At 32.6% G+C, this 22876-nt stretch overlaps 2 protein-coding genes and 1 long non-coding RNA gene across 15 annotated transcripts in view; 2 read left to right on the top strand and 1 right to left on the bottom strand.

Annotated features, from left to right (window-relative positions):
• Positions 1-9881, top strand: part of Sls (sallimus) — an 83007-nt gene extending 73126 nt beyond the window's left edge. For 7 of the 10 annotated variants that reach the window (XM_083086952.1, XM_083086949.1, XM_083086945.1 and 4 more), the window contains 21 exons: positions 839-883; positions 1034-1150; positions 1294-1446; positions 1612-1975; positions 2336-2651; positions 2742-3030; positions 3277-3348; positions 3505-4726; positions 4864-5024; positions 5184-5474; positions 5582-5723; positions 5838-6107; positions 6192-6637; positions 6757-7059; positions 7158-7312; positions 7398-7548; positions 7656-7733; positions 7853-7957; positions 8048-8245; positions 8331-8636; positions 8781-9881. In XM_083086952.1, the coding sequence (XP_082943078.1) occupies positions 839-883; positions 1034-1150; positions 1294-1446; positions 1612-1975; positions 2336-2651; positions 2742-3030; positions 3277-3348; positions 3505-4726; positions 4864-5024; positions 5184-5474; positions 5582-5723; positions 5838-6107; positions 6192-6637; positions 6757-7059; positions 7158-7312; positions 7398-7548; positions 7656-7733; positions 7853-7957; positions 8048-8245; positions 8331-8636; positions 8781-8983 (5387 nt within the window). In that variant the 3' untranslated portion in view covers positions 8984-9881. The remainder of the gene's footprint in view (positions 1-838; positions 884-1033; positions 1151-1293; positions 1447-1611; positions 1976-2335; positions 2652-2741; positions 3031-3276; positions 3349-3504; positions 4727-4863; positions 5025-5183; positions 5475-5581; positions 5724-5837; positions 6108-6191; positions 6638-6756; positions 7060-7157; positions 7313-7397; positions 7549-7655; positions 7734-7852; positions 7958-8047; positions 8246-8330; positions 8637-8780) is intronic. The other 3 variants (XM_083086946.1, XM_083086947.1, XM_083086948.1) reach the window with 3 other exon arrangements.
• LOC145964335 (uncharacterized) overlaps positions 1-11285 on the bottom strand; it is a 58212-nt gene extending 46927 nt beyond the window's left edge. The window contains exons 1-3 of the long non-coding RNA XR_014436421.1: positions 10784-11285; positions 10360-10703; positions 10136-10278 (exon numbers count right to left, since the gene is read on the bottom strand). This is a non-coding gene — a long non-coding RNA (uncharacterized LOC145964335). The remainder of the gene's footprint in view (positions 1-10135; positions 10279-10359; positions 10704-10783) is intronic.
• Positions 11286-14359: 3074 nt separating this feature from the next.
• On the top strand, positions 14360-22702 carry Prp4k (Pre-mRNA processing factor 4 kinase). Of its 4 annotated transcripts, none has more exons than XM_083086043.1 (14): positions 14360-14548; positions 14707-14868; positions 14948-15200; positions 15291-15781; positions 15942-16584; positions 16678-17022; positions 17134-17219; positions 17301-17447; positions 17514-17667; positions 17749-18001; positions 18675-18913; positions 19104-19304; positions 21488-21562; positions 22074-22702. In XM_083086043.1, exons 1-12 carry the CDS (start codon positions 14544-14546, stop codon positions 19302-19304), a joined length of 2979 nt encoding a protein of 992 aa, XP_082942169.1. In that variant the 5' UTR covers positions 14360-14543; the 3' UTR covers positions 21488-21562; positions 22074-22702. The 4 variants fall into 4 exon arrangements, with proteins under 4 accessions (XP_082942169.1, XP_082942166.1, XP_082942167.1 ...); XM_083086040.1 differs by having other exon boundaries at positions 14707-14877; XM_083086042.1 differs by having other exon boundaries at positions 14361-14548; positions 14707-14877; positions 14948-15194.
• The last annotated feature ends 174 nt before the right edge of the window (positions 22703-22876 follow it).

The following is a 22876-nucleotide window of genomic DNA, read 5'->3' as shown; positions in this document are numbered from 1 at the left end:
ATTATTCTTAAGAAAAAATATGTACCTAATCGTTGCAAATTCATATTTCTTCTTAAAAACAATTACGTGTTTTCTTTACACTAATTGATTCCTCTCATTATTCTGTGCATGAAAGTATTGAGGTAAAATAATCGAAAAATAAATATTTTACGAGATATTTTACAATTTATGTATAAAATTTCAACATAAAATATAAAATATCAACATAAAATATAAAATATCTCGTAAACTATTCAATTTTTGACTATACTATTCTTATAACTTTTTACGTGGAATATCGTGAGCAATGGATTTATATGAACAAATTAGGATATTTCCAATTTTAAAAAATTAGGTTGACCTTCATATTGGCCTTAGCATTTACAGTATCAAACTAATATCCCTATCTTTTTCCCCCTCCAAACCCTATAACTTTCACGTGACATTTTTTTTTGAAAATGCATTATTTTCGAGATATTATAGCGTCTCAGTTAAAATATCTTGTATATTATATTTTCATATTTTACCTGTCCTCTCCTTTCTGATGTACTTCTTTTTAAAAATTTTTCTGTTGTCCTTAAGTCTTTCACTAATCCACCGCGTATGAAAAGCATATCGGTAGTAATAGTTATAATTTATTTTATAAATATAATATATGCGAAATTTATGACTATTTGTATTTACATAATTAGTATAAAAATACCTATTTAAAATATAAAATAAAATAGCAGAGAAGGAGGTAAATAAATTTTGCTTATTCGCTTAAGCTTATTCGCTTAAAACGTCTTCTACTATATTTTGATTGTATTAAACAATCGCACATCGACATTTGTTTGATATTTATAATATAATATTGCAGAAGAAGCTTCTCTCAGTATTACTAAAGAGGAAGAAATCGAAGAAGGTTCGTTCACACACACACACATATATATATATATATATATATATATATATATATATTTCTTACTTATTTTATGATAATATATACTTAATAAAATATATTTTTTAAAATTTTGAATTGTTTTACTTTAAATAACTAATTAATGATTTTCAGTCGACGAAGTCGAATATGTTGTTCGTGATGGCGATACAATGTTCTCAATTTGTTCTTATGTGGCTGAAACAGAAGAAGCTATAAATTTGGTCGAAGGAGAAAAAGTTTATATTATCGGTGAGATTTCTATTTTTTTAAATTATATATAATAAAATATATAAAATTATGTATAAAATTATATATAATTATATATAAAAATATATTTCCAATTAATACATATATATTTTTTTGAAATTTTGTGCAATATTTACTTTTTATAGATCATACCAATCAAGATTGGTGGTTTGTAAAGAAACATTTGACCGAAGAGAAGGGTTGGGTACCGGCACAATATTTATTAGATGAAGTGCATTATACTATTTATTTGCAACGAAAGTTGCATGAAAAGATTGATAGATTGCCAATCTTTGAAAGTAAGTATTTATTTGCAAAACTGATTAAAAATTAACGATGAACTTTATTGATTATTATAAACTACTTTTATTATAAACATTTATGAGATTTATAAAATCTATTATTATATACGTTAAAATATACGTTGCTTTTAAAATATTAACATCAAATGTTGCACTTTTTAGAGCCAGCTCCAGGAGAAAAAGCCTCAGCACCAAAGTTTATCGAAAAATTGCAACCAATCCACACGCTAGATGGTTATACTGTTCAATTCGAGTGCCAAGTAGAAGGCATACCAAGACCACAAATAACTTGGTTCCGTCAGACGGCTATTATCAAGCCTTCTATTGATTTTCAAATGTATTACGATGAAGATAACGTTGCCACTTTAATAATCAGAGAAGTATTTCCCGAAGATGCTGGTACTTTTACATGCGTCGCGAAAAACGCTGCAGGATTTGCATCTAGCACTACTGAACTTATCGTCGAGGCTCCCTTATCAGATCACGGATCTGATGTTACCGGTTTGTCGAGGAAAAGTCTTTCGAGGTACTTCTTAAACTTCTTTGGAACAAATTACTCTGATAAAGATTATCTTTTTAATATACAATGACGAGAGACAGCTTATTTTCATATTACAAATTACATCATATTATTATTATCATATTACAAATTATAAAACAAAAAACAACCGCTACATTATTACATTAAAAAAAATAAAAGTTTATTATAATTTTTTGTAATTGTAATATTCTATAATATATTTATACATATAAATTATAAGACAAATATAACACAATACTATATATATATATATATATATATATATATATATATATATATATATATGTATATTTTTATAATTTTTTATTATTTTTAATAATTATTAATGTGGCAATGTTCTTTCAGAGAATCATCTCTTGCGGATATATTGGAGGGTATTCCACCAACATTCTCTCGAAAACCAAAAGCGAAATATGTGAATGAAGGTGATGATGTGATATTGGAATGCCGATTGGTCGCTGTACCGGAACCAGAAATAATGTGGTATTATAAAGATTCTCAAGTAGTTAGCCAGCAAAACATCGTAGTCGCAACCGAAAGCGATATGCACATGTACTGCAGTGTCGTAAAAATTACCAAAATTCAAAAGAAGCAAGAAGGAAGATATAAGATTGTCGCTAAGAATAGAGAAGGCGAAGCCACTATCGATATTCCCGTAAAAGTTGGTTGACGATACAAAGTTATAAACCTTATTTTTCTACATACATTACATGTAATATAATTAACTTATTTTTTTTTTTTGGTGAAACAGGTAAAAACTGGAAAGAGCGAACCGCCCGAAATTTTGGAACCGTTGCAATCCCATGTTGTCAAAGAAGGCGAGACTGTTGTTTTATCAACTCAAATAGTCGGTAATCCATCACCAAAAATAACATGGTATAAAGACGGGAAACCAATAAAGGACATGCCATCAAGACAGGATGGACATGTCAATACATTGAATTTAATTCAGCCTCAACTAGTAGATAGTGGAGAATACACGGTCATAGCTATCAATGATGTGGGCAAAGCTGAGACTCGAGCTATATTGACTGTTGAAAGTAAGATCAATAATACTAAATATCTCTTTGCATTAAATATTTTAATCGCTTTTTCATAATTTCTCTTAATTTGCTTTCTTAAATTAATCAATAATTAATATCTTTTCTATCACATTAATTAATCAAAAATTGTACAAATTAAAAAAATGACTCGCATTTAATGTTTTCTCAATTAATAAAATACCACAGAGAGAAGAGAGATTATTAGATATAATATTACAAAATGCTTTACTAATGTGCTTTCAGTTAACTCCAAATCACAAGTCACTATTAGCTTTCAGCAATGTATGAACGATAAACACGTCTCATTTATTAAGGGTATGATATGCATTTGTGTCGTTATACTATCACAACTATATACAAATATATCTATTTACATGATATATTTTATATTATAATAATAACGTAAATAATATTATATAAAAAATTATATTATAATAATGAGATACTATTACATTTTTTTACAAAATATAGAAGTACCGAGTGGTGCACCAGAACCTCCTTTGTTCACTGAACGTTTCCAAGAAGTAGTTGTTCCTGAAAAAGGTACCTTTAAATTAACCGCCAAAGTAATTGGAAATCCTGTCCCAGAAGTTACTTGGCTCAGAAATAATAAGCCGCTTGACAAATCGCCTAATATCATAGAAAGTTACGACGGTGAAAACATTCTACTCGAAATTAAAAACGCAGACTCTGAAATTGATTCTGGAGACTATAAATGTGTCGCCAGTAATCCGGTCGGAAAAACTTCACATGGCGCAAAAGTCACGGTAGACGTTGCTAAAGTCTCTTTCACAAAAAAATTGCAAAACGAAGTCACAGTCAACGAATACAAAACTCTGGAACTGAGTTGCGAGACATCGCATACCGTCTCCACAGTGTGGTGGCATAATGACAAGGAGATTAGCGGAATGGATCATCGCGAAGTAATTCAAGAAGGACGCGTGCATAAATTGCTTATTAAGAAGAGTGGCCTTTCCGACGCAGGTACGTACAAGTGTACGGTCAAGGACCAGGTGACGTCCAGCAATGTTATCATTCGAGCTACCAAACCGGAATTCGTCAAAAAACTGCAAGACTTCGAAGTAAAAGAACGCGGTGTGGCGATTTTGGAGGTCGAGATCACGTCTCAAGTGGCGGATGTTACATGGCGAAAAGACAGCGAATTGTTAACATCAAGCAAAGGCAAATTAGAATTCGTGAAAGACGGTACCGTGAGAAAGCTTCTTATCAGGAACACATCCGTTCATGACGAAGGGGAATACACGTGCGCCCTTCCGGATGAAGAATGTACAGCAGAAGTTACGGTCATTGAATTGCCACCGGAGATTATTACGAAAATGCAGGATATAACTATAGCCAGAGGAGAGAAAGCGACCTTTGATATAGAATTAACGAAAGGTGACGCCTTAGTACGCTGGTTCAAAGATGGCCAGGAGTTGCAATTCTCCGAGCACGTACGATTGTCGATCGATGGCAAGAGGCAAAAACTGAAAATTTACGACACGGAAATGGAAGATGCGGGAATCTATTCTTGTCAAGTTGGTGATCAAACTTCGTCAGCTAGATTAACGGTTGAAGAGCCTGAAGTAGATTTTATTAAAAAATTGCCAGATGTTACTCTAGTGCCTCTCAACACCGATGCAACATTCCTCATTGAATTGTCACGTGCCGATATACCAGTAATATGGTTAAAGTAAGTCGATTTTTCAATCATAAAAGTACGAAAAAAATATAATAAAGATTCCTACATATATACAAACATTTTTAATAATTTCAATTGATGATTGAAACAAGTATGTAGTTGATATATATATTATATAAAATTTACAGGAAAGGCGAGATAATCGATTGCACACAATCTTCGAAATATCTCATTATCGATGAAGGAAGTGTTAAGAAACTCATTATTAAAAAATGCACGACCGAAGATATCGCTGAATATACTGCCATCGTTGCAAACGTAAAAACGTCATCCAGATTAAAAGTTGAAGGTAAATTTTTATACATTGCGCCGCCTTATGTTACGTATAATTGTAAATCCATTATTTATATTTCGATCATATTAAATATATTAATATTTTTCTAATAATTGTTCTCTTTTATAAATTTAAACAAAATTCAATATAATATATATATCAATTATGTTTTAGTTATCGAAACACCGCCTAAAATCAATCCCGACACGCCTAGAAAATATAAAACAATGAAAGGTGATGATGTTGATGTCATTGTGAAATTTACGGCTACGCCAACTCCAATTGATGAGTGGACCGTCAATGGCCGCGTTCTTAAAAAATCCAAACGAATCCTCACATCCGTCGACGAATGCTCAGCCGTCTTAACAATTAGAGATGTACAAGAAACAGATTTCGGTGATTATAATCTACAATTAACTAATCCTCATGGAGAAGATGGTATAGAAATCAGCATTGTCGTCGTGCGTAAGTATTCATCTATCATATCGAATATTCGAATAATTTTCAGAAAAGAAAGTGTGAAATAATAAGAAAAAAGAAATGTGCACATACAATTAATGTATTTATTACAGAGTTACCTGGAGCACCAGGAATTCCAGAACCTCTCGAAATAACCGATAACAGTGTTACTCTTCACTGGAAGGAACCAGATTCAGATGGATATTCTCCGATCGTGGAATACATTTTAGAATATCGCGAAAAGACGGAATCTTCGTAAGTAATTTATGAATTTAATAAATTATTAATAATAAGTATTTATTCAATTCTCTACAACTTGATCAATATGTAAAGAAATTATATGATTTATAAAATTATATTATTTCTTAGATGGAGTAGAATCACCGAAACAATAAGTGAAACTACGTACAAGCTAACGAATTTGACCATTGACAAGGAATATACCTTCCGTGTGACAGCAGTCAATGAAGTCGGATCGGGCGAGCCATCGCCGAATACGCCATATCTAAGAATTTCCAAATTATTAGCGTCTGAACCGCCAATCATTCTAGAAGCGCTCAAGAGCATCGTGATCGGATTAGGAGAAACTGTCACGCTTTCTTGCATAATCGGTGGTATACCGACACCACATATTGCATGGTACATCCCTTTTTCTTATTTAAACTAGATATGCCAATTATAGTAATTAAACTCTCAAACTGTATTTCGGAAATCATCTTCTAGGTTGAAGGATGGTAAGATTTTCGAAGACAATGACATCACGTACGAAAACCGCGTGGCCAAGTATACGATTCGAAAAACTACAGAGACATCGTCGGCCACATTCACGGTTAAAGCACAAAATGATGCGGGAACGGCGGAAACATCGTGTCAATTGAAGATTCAAGAACCTCCAAAGATTATTTGCGATGAAAACTTTACGAATCAGAGATTAACAGTAGGCGACAAATGGAGAGTCGAAATACACTTTAGTGGTTTCCCAAAACCGAAAGTGGCGTGGACAATAAATAATAAAAAAATAACTGACAAACGTATTTCCATCAAGACTGAGGAAGATACATCCGTTATTACGATTTCTTCGCTCGTCAGGGATGATACGGCTGTCTATACAGCGAATGTGACAAACGAAGCCGGTAGCTCATCGATCGAATGTCATCTCCGTGTTATAGGTGGATATCTTTTATATGTTTTTCATGATTTTTCTTTTGCTTTTTCTTTTAATAACTCTGGATATTGATAATTAACAAAATAAATGATTTAAAATTAAATTTGATAATATACATTGTAGATAAGCCGAGCAAACCTCAGGGACCAGTAATCGCGAAAGAAATCAGACAAGATCGCGTTACTATAGAATGGCAACCGCCGATTGATGACGGTGGTGCAGAACTGGAAAGATATACCATCGAGAAATGCGAAGCAAATAAAAAAGTTTGGACAAAAGTGGGTGATGTCGACAAAGAAGTCGAAAATTTCTGCGCGCAGAAATTGCAGCAAAATGTCGACTATATCTTTAGAATAGTCGCTACAAACGCAGTTGGAGCTTCAGATCCTTTGGAATCCGAGCCAATTAGGACAAGGACTTCATTCGGTAAAAAAAAAGATTGTGACGATTTTGTTAAATAAAAAAAACGCTATAACAATTTAATTAAAAAGAAATAATAATTAAATCTTTAATTTGTTCTATAGAACCACCGGGCCCGCCAAGAGGACCGTTCGAGGTTTCTGGAATGACGAAAACGTCGTTCACGATAAAATGGGAACCTCCAGAGAATGACGGCGGTACGCCTATCACAGACTATATTGTCGAAATAAAAGAGACATCGAAGAAAGCTTGGCGAAGAGTTAGTACCTTATTCATTTTCACCACATCACAGGCACTAAAATCAAAATTGTATGCGAATATCTCCGTATATTATACTTTTTCAGGATGCAAGCACAAAAGGGGACGTCACAAATGTTATTATATCCGATTTGAAAACGGATACATCGTACAATTTCCGAATAACAGCTAAAAACAGCGTCGGTACTGGTCCTCCGTATGAAGTAGAAGAAGCGATTACAGCCGGAAAACGACCGAGTGAGTTGATTAACTATTATTTAAATATCTCTTTCGCTTATTCCTCCTTCTCAATCTATTAACTTCCAAAATGTCGCTTAATTATTAATGCTTTCGCTTTTGCTCAGAAATAATAAAGCTCACAGAAAACAGCATATATGCGCTATTAGGGATATTTCCGTCCACAAAAATGGTCGTCGTTAAGAGTAAGTCGCTTATATCCTGCTATTTTTGCGCTTCTTTTTTCCGTAATTGTAAATATAATTTGTTATGATATAAGATATAAAACATTATGCAATAAACGTATTTTAAATATATTTTTTAGCACCACCTTCATGTCCTCTAAATGTTCGAGCGACCAATGTTACGAGCAAAAGCGTCACTCTTAGTTGGTCGCCACCGACTACCACAGGAGGATCAGAATTAACAGGTGAATTGACATGTGAAATAGCACAAAACTTTGATATTTTTTATTTCATTGTTATTTTAATATTGCTAAAAATATTTCATTTTGTTGCAGGCTATATAATTGAGAAAAGGCCATTAATCGGAAAAGGTGCTCGATGGACGAAGATTGTTACTTTGGACGCTACAACAAATCAATATTGCGTGGAGAACTTGAAAGAGAGCGAATTTCTCTTTAGAATCTTTGCCGAAAATAGCGTAGGACTTAGCACACCGACCAATTCCGAGCCAGTCACATTGAAAACTCATGCCAGTGAGCTTATGCTACCGTTAAATTATTACTATGTAGTAAATAATTATACGATCTATACATCGTTTTATTTTTAATCTTTTCATAGACGTTCCATCTCCGCCTACCGCTCCGTTAGAAATGAGGCAAATCGCGGCGAACACGATGGTAATCGAATGGGGGAGACCCGAATCGGACGGTGGCGCACCTTTGGAAGGTTACAAAATCGCTATCAGAGATGCGAAGAAGACCATGTGGATGGAGGTAGGCAGAGTGAGCGCAGACATCCAGAAACTGAACATTCGTGATCTGCAAGAGAATCACGAATACCTCGTGAGAATTTTTGCACGAAACGAGATCGGATTCAGCGATCATTTGGAATCGGAAGAACCTTTTAACATCGTGCCGAGCTCAGGTACAATCTCTCCACTATCTCTTATTTCTTATTATTTTTCCACTCTTTGTCTCGTCGCTTGAACGAGATTTTTTTATTTTAAATATCTATTCTTTTATTACCGTAACAAGTACAAATTCAACTAAATTTTCGTTTCCTCGACAGAACTATCATTCGTGGAACCGATCGCTGAAGCCATGGACAAGGGCGAGACTGCATCGGTCAGCTTCAGTACGGAAAATACGAGTTCGTGGTTGCGGGAACATAATATGGATGCCGATATACATTCATACGCGAGAGCGAGATTACTTAGGAAAGACGAGTACTTTTTCCGCATTTGGCACTATGCTAAACAGTTGTTTGAATAAGCATTTGTATATGTATATATATAATTTTGAACACATTTATATCTCGTAGCCGTAACGAATACAATTGACCTTTTCCGCACATATTTAATTTTTTTCTCTACTTTATTAGAATTGTAATAATATTGTAATAATGAATTTATGTATTTGTGCCGAACTATCAGTGCAATGACGACAGTGCCATGGATTAGTTCTCTTATAAAACCAACTTACGTGTAGCAAATAGAAATTAAGATTCACACGAGAGACTGGACGAGTGCTTATAGAGTGCTAATCTAGTCAGGATAAAGTAATCTTCTCTTTAATATCTATCAGAACACTCAGGAAATGTACTAAATATCGTACACGAACAATTCGCTTTTTGTTTTAGTACGTTTCATCGTTTTAGTAAAATTTTATGCTCGTGCACAGTTTCAGAAATTTTATGTTCTATAGATTAGCAAAGGTCCATCTACTCGGCATTCTTAAAGTTTTATCCACGATTTAGAGAGACAGTAAAGCGTTAGATATCTCCATATCCAGAATTCTCCAAAAACTTGGTATTCTACATCTCTAATGATGTACTTATATAATATATTACGTGACTACGTAATGTTCGTTTCTACTTGCATAAGACAAAGCCACAGTTTGCGATGGTAATTTTACTATTTATTCTTCAAGCATATAATGTATATTTACTGTTTCTTGTTACTATTATCATCATGCTTAATTCTGATAATATCATAAAAATAAGATCGATACATCAAAATTAATGAAATGAAGAAATACCACGCGTATTTGGTAAATGAGACGTAAAATATAGGTGCCAATAACATCATTGTAATTGACCAACGACGCGTCGTATACTTCACGTGATTTATATTGTAAAATATTTTATCGATTAAATTATTATAAATTATGACTCAAGGTTTTTTAAATTTTTAACAAATCCTATATGCATGAAAGTCACAAATTTAAATATAAAAACACTGATTGATGTTATTTACAAAATTTAATATATATTCGTTGAAAATGAAAATCTTTAAAAAAATCCATTCTATACAGATAATATTATTTACGATAAAAATGTTTGTTTGCATTTAAAAAATAGAATTTATGTATATACAATTTACATATACATAAAAAAAGGAGCGGAAACTTTTCGATTTTACTTACATGAAAGTGCAATGGAGTATTGAGCACTTGTGGCGAGATTGGCTGTTCCATCTTATTATCAAATATATCTAATCTCGCATGTTCTACAGTAAGGAAGCCAAGCCAAATGATATTTGTTTGACGAACAAGTACAGCTATTAAACCTGTATAATATTATTTTAATTTGTTTCAACTTTAATTTTATTTTCTTTTTCTTATGATTTATATAAATATAATGTAATTACCTGCAAATGCTATCATTTTTGTGTGTTTACGTTGGTGTTAGAAACAATATTACGAGTACTATATTTACAGACATCTGTATAATAAAAAAAGCACCAGAAATAGATGGTGAAAAAAGGGTAATATTATAAGCCAGCGTAAGTATCAACCAATTATTCCATCACTCTGTTTCATTAGATCAATTATTCCATCACTCTGTTCATTTATAATATTATAAATAAAGATTTAGGCATGTTCTAAATAAATTTATACATCTTATGTATGTAATATTGCACATATTAAAAGGTGATAATATCGCAGTTGTAATAAGACACAATTCTGGCAATATAGTAATTTTTGGATCCCACTGAAAATAATTTAATTTGATTTATTTTTGAGAATTGTATGCAATACTTGAAAGCAAATTATTTTTATGCCATGTATTACCTGCGTAAAATTCCATGCACAGTATCATATTGTCTGCGATATATGAAAAGCTTCATCGATGAAATAATGTGATTGAATACGATTGAGATATAAGAAAAGTAATATAGTACTTGTAATGAATGACATTAATATGGAATACATAAATATTTTGTAGTTTAGTTTCATATAATTAAGATGAGATACAAGATCCATGATTACTTTAAAAATGTGTCCACAAATGTCATTTAACATCAATAGCTGCACATTTGTCAAATTAATACTATTACATTAAATGCATCATCACAGCAGCTTGTTTTGATTAATTTAATCTAACCTAACCAATTATATTATATGTTCCTCATTAAAATGTAAAACTGTACCACTGCTACATCATATATTTAATACGATTAATATACTATGTAATAAAATGTATTACACTAATGATTAAATATTATTTTTAAAAGCATGGTAAAATCCACGTAGCACATGCTCGTATTTACATTCAACATGTGAGACATTGAGAGGTTAGGTTAGGTTAGATCGACAAAATTATCGTTTGACAGTTGGCATCCCTACAAGATAGACTGCGCAAGCCCTGCGCGCGCGTCTACAAAATAAACTTCAAATCGCTTCTAGCTTAACTATCTTCATGCGATCGACTTTACTTGAATTACATCGCGTCGCATGGAATTATGATGCGGCGCCAATTTGCCCAAACATAATTCGAGACGTCGCGATGCAGTATAAGCGTCGAACGGCTGCGAATTGTCACGCAAATATGATAAATCAAATCAACTCACCGTTCACCGGCTGTTCCAGGCCGCTCCATTCGCTCGCCTCGGGACGTCCCATTCCGATCTTGATGCGCACAAACTCACACGATATCATCAACGCGAACGCGCGACACTTTATTCGGCACTCCCGATACTCGCTCGCATCCGATAATCATCATCAAGGGCGCGAATAACGCGACGCGACTTCGCTCAATCTTCGCGATGACTCCATCAAAATATTTGAATACCGTCAAAAACCGCTGTCGCGCGCTTCCATCGACACACTAAAAATGTCCCGCGATCATCCTTGGACACTCTCGACGCTCGTTCACTCGCGATATTCGCTTATTTACGGTTAAAAAACGCGAAAAATGCGGATGTACAACGTCTGCGTGCGACTCCGATTCACGTATGACGTATGCGATGACGCGACTAAAGGCTATAGCACACAAATTCCGTAATCGTAAATGTAAACGTAATCGTAAGAATCAACCAATGACAAGCGTCCGTTGACGGCGCCCCAGCGGCGTCGCCGCTGGGGCGCCGTCAACGGACGCTTGTCATTGGTTGATTCTTACGATTACGTTTACATTTACGATTACGGAATTTGTGTGCTATAGCCTTAACATGGCGGCCGAGCCGGTGCGCATTGGTTTCTGCGCATGGCCATTACTGCGCACGACGTTCGCGCAACTTTGATTTTTGAATATTGTTTACGGCTTTGATTAATAGCATATAATAATAAATATATAAAGATTGAATCAATTAATCATATATGTTGATCATATATATAGATTTGCCCAAAGAAAGAGAAAAAATTGAGATATTTTTAGTTTTCTTTTGTAAAGGATGCAAATATCTATTCATAGTCTTGTTTTTCTTTTCCTCTTTCGCGCGATTTCGATTCAATATATAACGTAGAAAATGCACAGTATATTGAATTTATTTTTATATATTCACGACTATAATATTCGCGCGGTCATTTTTTGATACTTACAATACTCGTGACTCGTATACATAAACATGTAGGGAAGGACTTGCCACGATCGCGTTAAATCGTTATTTTCGAATTGTGTTTGCGCTCTGACCTTATTATTGTAATGCCTCGTTTTTGTGTTTTGATCTCGAATGTTCGCGACGGTTGATCGTTCTTTGGATATAGCCGAGCGTGTCGTGAGTTGATTGGGTCACGTATGAGACCCAAAAGACGGGGTAGGACCCTGGCGAAAATAAAAAACTTTATAAAGCGTTAACAACCGTTGAGTGAGGGTTTTCTGAGAGTTTATATGCTTTTCAAACTTTGTAAGAGCACTTACATAACGTATAGCGCGCTACTGTTTATATTTTATATTGCCAAAGTCGAACGCCGTGTTATCAATAATTCGTTGCCGAAATATTTTAAATCAAAGAGAAACAATCAGTTAGTAAATTAAATTACAATAGAAATGCAAAGAAAGAAAATTATTATGTGTAAAATAATAATTTAATTTGAAATACAAAATTAAAAGTTATATTAGAACCTAACTTTGTAAAAGCGCAGTAAAACAATCAAATAGTAGACAATATTCAGAAATCAAAGTCGCGCGAACGTTAAGCGCAATAATAACCATGACACCTCTCTTCTCTTTGATAATATAAATAATATAAATAAAAATATAAATAATTTAATTAATAATAATTTATTATAAAATATTAGTATGTTCTCTCTTTCCGTGCTATTTTTTATTTATTTATTTATGTGTCTTCTTTTTCTTTTCAACATCATTTATTTATTAATTTATTTAGTTTGCTATAAGTCAGTCTTTTAAAATGCAAAACAAAATATTATAGAATTTGACTTCGGAAAAGCGCAGTAAAATAATCGATTAAATTCAAATAATTAGCTCCGTGATGAATTGTTTAATAAATAATCAATTTTAATCAATAAATTAAAATACTTCCATAATTTAATATTCCACGTTAATGTATATTTTATAATATATAAAATATTTCGGCAACGAATTATTGATAACACGGCGTTCGACTTTGGCAATATAAAATATAAACAGTAGCGCGCTATACGTTACCGCTTTGTCATCATTCGCACGGTGACTCTCGAATAATAAGTAGTGATGAGAAACGCTTCGTATATTGTAATTTTTTTACTAAACACGATTACGATTAGTATCAAAACATAATTTGCTTTAAATATTAATAAAAATTAATTAATTAAAAATTAATTAACGACATGAAACTGTATCGCAACGATAAATCTTTATCGAATTGTAATGCTATGAAGTATATAGAAAAATATTTATTTCATCTTTGAACGCGTTACATTGATTGAAATCAAAAACTTTCAATTTCTTATTTATATCTTGTGATGCGACATAGAATAGATATGAATCGATGAATTAAATATATTATCTTTAAATTTTTCAATGCTAATAATATCTTTCGAAAAGAGACGGTATCTCTATATATACATAGAATATATATGTAATTCAAACATATATATACAATATATATATATATATATATATATATATATATATATATAGAGAGAGAGAGAGAGAGAGAGAGAGAGAGAGAGAGAACCACACAAAACTTATTTATAAGATAATTTAAAAATTTATTTAATATACATAAGCGTCTTGCAGCACTCTTATTCGTATCGGCATTTCGTACACATAGCACGGAACAGAACCAAAAATTGTGCACGTTATATGTTACCCTCTGAGAACATTCGTGGACTTTGATCTTTATAGTTCATGTTCATGTTTTTAATTTCTATAGAGGGCGTATCGCTTTAAGGGATCACCTAAAAAACAGGCCATGACACCTCTCGTTCTTCTCTTTGGCTTTGGAAAGAAGCGATAAAACTTGCAAGATGGCGTCTCACTGACAAATTCGTGCATTCGTTTCAGATAATAATAATTATTGTAATCATTGGTAATATTCGGACCGTTGGAATTGTTGTGTGAGGGCTTGTCTGTTGTGCATCTGTCAATTATTTCCTAAACTTCATTATGGGGTAAGTGCATTATGTGGAACCTCGAAATTTGGTATTACAGTATCAACAGAGAAGAGTCAGCACATCTCTGTATTTGTTGAAAGAAATAGAAACGGATTAAGTCTTTCCATCCATAGAGAATTGTTTTGCTAGGATATTTATTTTGATATATATTACAGTACGTCAGATTTAGAAGACCCCGAGTGTAAAAGAGAACCCTTAGGATTAGATTCTGATACAGATGGAATGACTGATCAGAGAAAGAAAAAGAAAAGAAAACACAAGCATCATAAGCATAAGAAAGAAAAATTAATTGAAAGAGAAGACGAACGATTGGATAGGCAAGAAAGGTTCAATTTTAATATAAATAAGTAATTTATAATTATATTAATTGAAATTAAAACAATATATTTTTTATAGACGGAAGCATAAGAAACATAAGAGGCAGAAAAAAGATAAGGAAATAGAAAATGGTATAGACGAGAAATTAATCTCCAATGTAATACATAAAGAAGTTGGTATGAATGGAAAAACAAAAACATCTGTATTAGAAGTTGTTTCTACGGAAGAAAGCGAAGATGAAAAGTTAGTTGACTTAGATTCGGATGAAGTAGATTGTACAATCATAGAAGACGATATTGATCTTGAAGAATTAATGAAACAAAAGGTACATGTGAGTTTAATTAATATAATTAACATAATATAATATTGTATAGATACAAGTTATATAAATGTTTAATTTCAAAATTGCATGGTTGCACAGGAACTACTGCAAGCATGTTTAGTACAATATCTTTCGGATGAATCTGAGAAAGGAGAAGATAAAGAGTTACAAGAAGAAGAAACAAAAATGACAGAAACACCTGATGTAATACTAGTGGAAGATGATAGCGATACTAATGATGTACCATTGAAGAAAAGAACCAGGAGCAAATCAGGCAGTAGAGAACGTAAGAAAGTGACAAAAGTCGAAAGACGCGTTATAGTTGATATGACTAGAGACAGAAAAACTCGTGAACAGCATAAAGATAAGAGAAGAGATTCCGATAGGAAAAAAGATGAGAAAGTCCGTCCTAGAGAGGAAGGAAAGAAAGAAGAAACTCGAAAAGACGATAGAGCTTCACGAAAGACTAGCGAAAGGCAAAAGGAAGATACAAGAAAGGAAGATTCCAATAGAAAAGCAGACGAAGACCAGCAAAGGCGTAAAGATATACCAAAAAGGGACGAGACACGGAAAAGAGAATCAGACAGACGGTAAGTGAAAATTGTTCATCTTGCTTCGCATTAATTGTTATTAAAAAATAGTATTATAATAAAAAATAGTATTAATATATATAAAAAAATAGTATTAGTATATATTAATAATTCCCTCAATTTCTATTAACTAATCTATGAATAATTAATTTATATATAGTGAAGAGAATCGAAGACGAGAACCAACTCGTCATAGTTCAAAAACTCGTAACAACGAGGCAAAGAATTCAGATAGTAAAAGCCGCGACAGATTAGGAAGTCGTGAACATCAAGACAGTCGAGATCAACATATTAATCATGATCAACGTAGTCGCGATAGACCATCAAGTAGAGAGCCTCGTCGTCATGCTAGCCGTGATAAGAGAGATAGTCGAAGTAAAGATCGACATGGAAATAGAGATCGACGTGATGGCAGTCGCGATCGGCGAGACCGGTATCACGATCATCGAATCGAGGATCGATCGCGCAGTAGCGCGAGGAAATCGCGTAGTCCTATTCGAAGCAGAACGGAAAGAGAACGAAATGATCGATATAAGAGATCTAGATCACCCTCCCGAAATCACAGAGATCGGGATAAGCAACAACAAGTTAGGGACCATGGCAGGGACCGCGAGAAGGATAGAGATAGAAACAACAAAAGGGAGCGTAATGACAAATATAAGGATTCTTTATCAGAAGGTCTTAAAGTAGAACATTCGGACACTTCGAGCGAAGAGGATATCAAAGATATCAATATCGAAGAAGAGGAGGACGAAGAAGCGATTATAGAACGTCGACGAAAACAAAGAGAAGAATTGCTTAAAGTAAATAACATAAAATTCACATATATGCATATGTATTACTTTGTTTGATCCATTATGATCCATTATAACGGATATATATTCCCTTTTTTACAGAGGCTTAGTGGACCAAACGAGGATTCCAATATGTCTGCTGACATAAATGTTGCTGCTTCTCCAGAAAGCCAATCTAATATATCACAAAAATCTATAGAAATTCCATCCAATAATAATGAATCTATATTGGAGAGCCATACTCCACCACTGCCCACAGATAAATTAGAATCTCCGCCTCCGGCCAAGAAAAGAAAATCTAGATTCGACGATGCATCGCCCAATGAATCTGATAAAATCGGGAACATCAAAATATCTGAGAAGTTTAAACAGGAGGAAAAGCAAACTTCAAAAAAATCGAACGAATGGGATATGTTTGCAGAAGCAGATAATATCGGAGATTTTAATGTATGTTTTTTACTTTATTTTATCTTAAAGAAAATTTGTCCAAGTTGTTAGCTTAAGTAAATTTTCTTTTTTTTTATTTATTATATTTTTTTGTCGCAATTTGTTATGTAGAGCCCAACAGTTGAAGGAAAACGTCAAGGAGGACCAGATAATCCTAGTTTAACGGATAACTGGGATGATGCGGAAGGATATTATCGGTTAGTGATATTTTTTGTTTTTTTAATTTAAAAGAATAATGCTCAACTTAAAAGTTAATAATGATGTAATTTGTTTATTAGTGTACGCGTTGGAGAAACACTAGATGCGCGATACGTAGTTTATGGGTATACCGGACAAGGTGTATTTAGCAATGTTGTGAGAGCGAGAGACAGTGCTAGAGGAAATTTGGATGTAGCTGTAAAAATTATAAGAAACAATGAGATAATGTAAGTACAACATTTTCGGTTTTAAATCGCGATGTATAATGGCTACTATCCTTTTCGTTTTTATAGGCATAGAACCGGTTTAAAAGAGCTAGAAATCCTTAGAAAACTAAACGATGCTGATCCAGAAGACAGATTTCATTGCTTGCGTCTATTTAGGCATTTCTTTCACAAAAACCATTTGTGTATGGTTTTTGAACCTTTAGCCATGAATTTAAGAGAGGTATGCATTTATAAATACAATTAGAGAATGCTGTTGCAATAATTGTATTCTATAACAATATGTATTGTTTTATAATTGCAGGTTTTAAAAAAATATGGCAAAGATGTTGGTTTACATGTTAAAGCGGTAAGGTCGTATACGCAGCAACTTTTTCTAGCACTAAAGTTATTAAAACGTGCAAATATTTTGCATGCTGATATCAAACCGGATAATATTCTAGTCAGTGAAAGCAAGTTAGTGTTGAAACTTTGTGATTTTGGTTCCGCATCGCACGCCCATGAAAATGAAATAACACCATACTTGGTATCAAGATTCTATCGTGCGCCCGAAATTAGTAAGTACTTTGAGATTTATTGAATCAACACATAGTTATTACATATCGTTCTTTCTCTTTCATTTTATATAGCTCTATTAAAATATATTATTTATAGGTAGCCTTTTGCTTTGCACGTTTTTTCTTTTTTTCTTTTTTTTTCCTTCTCTCTCTCTCTTTCTCTCTCTCTCGTTTACCGTTATCGCATATCTCTTTCAACTTTCAGTAGATCAAATGTGTGACATTTTTTTTATGTACATGCTAATCGCTACATATAGCATAATAGAGTATTGTATATCACATTCACTGTATATATATATATATATATATATATATATATATATATATTTACTGATAATTTTTATCTTGCAATATCTGAATCAAACAGTTCTAGCAAACGACAAGTATAGCGATTTTGCAAGCATTAGCTTCATTCTTTTCGCTTTATGCCATATTTAAAAATAGATAATTACGATCATAATAATATTCGTTGTGCGCTTATTCAAATATTCGATAACAAAAATAGATTAAACAAAAATTGTCATATGTTTATATATTATGTCATTTTATAAAAACAAAATTACAGTGATATGTGTCTGTTATATAAATCAGCTCAAACTTGCACAACGTTGAAAAGATGGTAGACATTGAATTTAAAATGTTTCGAACCGAAAATAACATCATTATTTTCTAGTTCTTGGTATACCATATGATTTTGGCATTGACATGTGGTCTGTGGGGTGCACCATATACGAACTTTACACGGGGAAGATAATGTTTTCGGGGAAAACGAACAACCAAATGTTGAAGTACTTTATGGATCTAAAGGGCAAGATGCCGAATAAACTAATTCGAAAGGGAACATTTAAGGATCAACATTTTGACAGTAACTGCAGTTTCCTGTATCACGAGGTTGATAAAGTTACGGAACGGGTAAGTCGATACTTTGCAATTTTATCCATTGACCCGCGCCAAAAACGCGCGGTAAGTAACACTGTTTCTTTAGGCGCGTCATAGAAGATTCTAATACAATGATTAATATACTGTATCGTATAATTATAGGTTCTTTTGCGTTATTTTCTGAATAAATCTCGCGGAATTCACTAAATAGTATAATTTCTAGGAAAAGGTTGTCGTAATGTCGACACTGCCAGCGACTCGCGATCTCAGCGCGGAACTCGGTGGGAATTCTTTACCACCGGAACAAAATCGCAAAGTTGGACAACTGAAAGATTTGCTGGAGCGAACACTGATGCTGGATGCGGGGAAGAGGATCACAGTAAATCACGCTCTGGCGCATCCCTTTATACAAGAAAAAATATAGGTAACCCTATCTGGGGTCCTTTAAGATTCGAAGAATTTACTGACATAACTTTGTAAAATGAGGTCGTTAATAATCCTTCCTTAATTAATGTTAAACACTACTTGATAGGGGAGAGCAGTATGTCTCTCTATCTCTCTTATCTCTATTTCTCTCATTTTCGTTCCTTTCCTGCCTCCATTCCAAATACTCTTGTTTTTACACATAGAATATCCATATTTATGTTTTAGCAGGAAGAGGCGGTTCAATTTTTACAAATTGTTTCATATAATATGTGAAAATTGTGAGACATGAAAAAAAGATATAGTTCTGAATATAGTTGTGCGCATATAAAATGCTATACTCCATAAACTCAAAAATATGATTTAATTACATGTGATGTTATTACAGATTAACAAAGTATGATATTTTTATACTCGAGACAACAATTGTGAATATAAAAATTAACGAATTGTTATAAATATAGATGTTCTCTAAATGTAGATTAGTCTGTGATGTATCTGAAAACATCGTCATATTAATTAATAATTCTTTAATTATAGAACAGAGCTGTTCATGATCTGCAAATTTCTGTGAGTTAACGCCTATCGCATTTACGTCTTGAGATCTTAGCAACGAATCGCCTGACGAATATAAACAAGATGAGCAGCATTTTGTCCTACGTACGACACATCTATAAACGTGATATAGTTCCATATCTTCTGATTGTCAATGCATTGAACATTTGACAGTTAGAAAATATGGAACTGCATCATGCTGTCTAGATACGCTGTATCTAAAATAGAATATCGCGTCTTGTTTATGATTGTTAGGCAACTTATTGCTAAGATGTCAAGATGTAAGTGAGAGGTGATAGACATTAATTCACGGAAATCGGCTGAAATGTGTAAATGTGTAGATTATGAATAGCTCTGATGTAGAATATCACAGATTTATAGTATCAGTTTTTAAAATATTTTAAAATATATTGATTGCATATTGTATATCTATGAAAAGGATAGATAAAAACGACCGCCTCTTTCAGCACAAACTATATAGCACCAGATATTGGAAATTGATATACAATTGTTGTATCATTTCCTTTTTCCGATTCTTATAATTTGGAGAGCACGACATAAATCCTTATAAAAAGCACTTCATAAAATGATTATAGATTCGTGCGCTCATATTAATAGATGCTTCATAAAATTGTACGTTCGTATTTCTACAAAGCGAGGATTCGTACATATAAAGAACTGTAAACTCCTTATTGGACACATTGTTCGATCCGTTTAGAGTACCTCATCAGCGAGCATACGTGCATATACATATACACACACACACACATGGCATTAGAAGCCTTAGTGACAAAAAAACCTGCTCTAATTGGAAGATAAATTGTATAGCAAATAGGTCAGCTTGAAAATAAAACGACACATGCTTAACAGAATGAGAAGAACGTCCTGCATTTTGTCTTTTCAGTCTTAAATTACAAATGTGAATATAATTGAAATATTTCTTACATATTTTTCTCTCTTTTTTATTCTCTCTGTCTCTGTTTTTTCATTCTATCTCTGAAATTTAAAGAGGATGGATATGTTAATCCAATTCTATAATAGCGATAGTATAATAGATATACATTATGTTTATATATGTATATATGTGTACATATATATACACATATATATGTATATAGCGTGCATTCATTTTCTGGTTGATAACGTGTTAAATAATATATCGATCTAATATTTAATAGTATATATCTCGATATATAATTATATATATATAACGATGTATAATGGATCGAATGAGATGCTTACCTGATATTTATAATCATATATGTTATTATATATATTTGCGATAATGCTAAATAGAAATGAAAGTGTATATATTTGAACTGCGACACAAAGTTAAAAGCTACATAAAGCGGTATTGAGATATTACAAGCGCAATAATGACAATTATTGAAAAATTATGTAGTAATCTGCATTAAGTAAGAGTCATATATTACTGCATTCTAATTACGTGGCATTTTAATTTTATTTATAACGTCCTTTTTATACTTCTTATAATCTTATGATCAAACTTTAAAATCTCAAAAATTTTCATATTCATTTGAGATTAGGAACGAATATCGATGCTGTTGTGAATGGTTCACGGCATGATTCTGAACGTAACAAAATTGTACGAGACTGCTTATGTTTCAGATGTGTCTTCGATTCAAATCATCGTTAAGTGCGGCCGGACCTTTCAAGGGCCTTTAGCGCCGATCCCGTTACAAGGTATTCATGGGGGATTGCCTGGGATACTTAATACACATCGACTTTTTAGTATATATGTTTATATTAGTAATGAGGTCATTAGTAATGAGTAAACTGAAATCGTACGAAAGTATAATCCGATTTTATGCCAAGTCATCTATTTGATAGGAATTGTATTCGAGGCAACAGATAGCATAGAATTTTAAATCAAAGTTCCAACAGTTTTATATATTGTAATTATATCGTTTGAATATTTGCTTTCGTAAGCAAGAATTAAAAAAGTATAAAACATGATAAATTGATACACGATATTATAACGCGCGGTAAATGTACGCGTTTTAGTGTTCTTGTTCAATCATAAAGGAACAATATATATATAAAATAAAGTATCGATAATATAAAATTGACGTGGAAATAAAAAAAAATATATGTTTCTCGGGAATATTTCTCAATATTGAAATAAAAGTATATTATGAAGCTATGATTAGTATGTGCTGTTCTAATTGGCAATTTGGTGATGTTTCACTTGTAGCCCTCCCTGTGAGGAGGGGAGGCAATGGAAGAAGTGATGATGAATACGATTGATGAGGAGGAGAGGAAAAAATATGCGATATACTTGCACTCTACGTCATGTCTACTGCGTAAAAATATACATACACTGTTGCTAAACAGTTCATCAAGGTTTATACAACGGTTAAACTAAATTTATATCTGCGTGCTAAAAGGTTTCTCTTAAAGTTACTCGAGATCGCAATTGAGGATTCGTAAGTATGTATACAGGTAAAGTACATAGTTATAACAATTTCACAAGCAACATTGTAACAAGCATTTTAATTAACACTTCTATTTTTCTCGAAATTATTTTAATTTCGAAAGCTATATTTTTTAACAACGAGAAAATGAATATATGAATATTTATATAATAATACTAATATTTGCGGTTTTGAGTTTTCAGATATTTAAAGCCTATGCTCTCTCTCTCCGTGAAAGCGAAAAGCAGATGTGATGAATCCATTATTCTCGAAAAATTATCATTCTATTTCTATTTTTATTTCTTTCTTCCTTTTACTCTCTTTCTCTCTTTTTTACTCTTTCATAAATACTATCGGAAAATATGTAGAAATATTTTAATGTAAATAAAACTTATTAAAATCATAAAAAGATATCTATATCTATTTCCTTACAATGAAAATAATACTTATTTAACTTTACAAAATAATTCAAATAAAATGAGTACAGATGAAGCAAAGAGTGTAAGTGAATATAAAATATCATTTTTTTATAATAATTTAATAAAATTGTACAAAATAAAAGGGATTTATGTATAATAATATA

The sequence above is a fragment of the Camponotus vicinus genome, unplaced genomic scaffold (genome assembly GCF_025532165.1).
Source record: "Camponotus vicinus isolate PSW18456_S1 unplaced genomic scaffold, iyCamVici1.0 SCAF_13, whole genome shotgun sequence".
Lineage (NCBI taxonomy): Eukaryota > Metazoa > Arthropoda > Insecta > Hymenoptera > Formicidae > Camponotus > Camponotus vicinus.
Note: the sequence above shows the minus strand (reverse complement) of the source record. Positions and strands in the feature narration are given on the sequence as shown.

Coding starts and splice junctions, on each gene's coding strand:
- Prp4k (XM_083086040.1), top strand. Junction 14,878..14,947: donor CGATTGGATAGGCAAGAAAG/GTTCAATTTTAA, acceptor TATTTTTTATAG/ACGGAAGCATAAGAAACATA. Junction 17,448..17,513: donor ATAAGAAACAATGAGATAAT/GTAAGTACAACA, acceptor TCGTTTTTATAG/GCATAGAACCGGTTTAAAAG.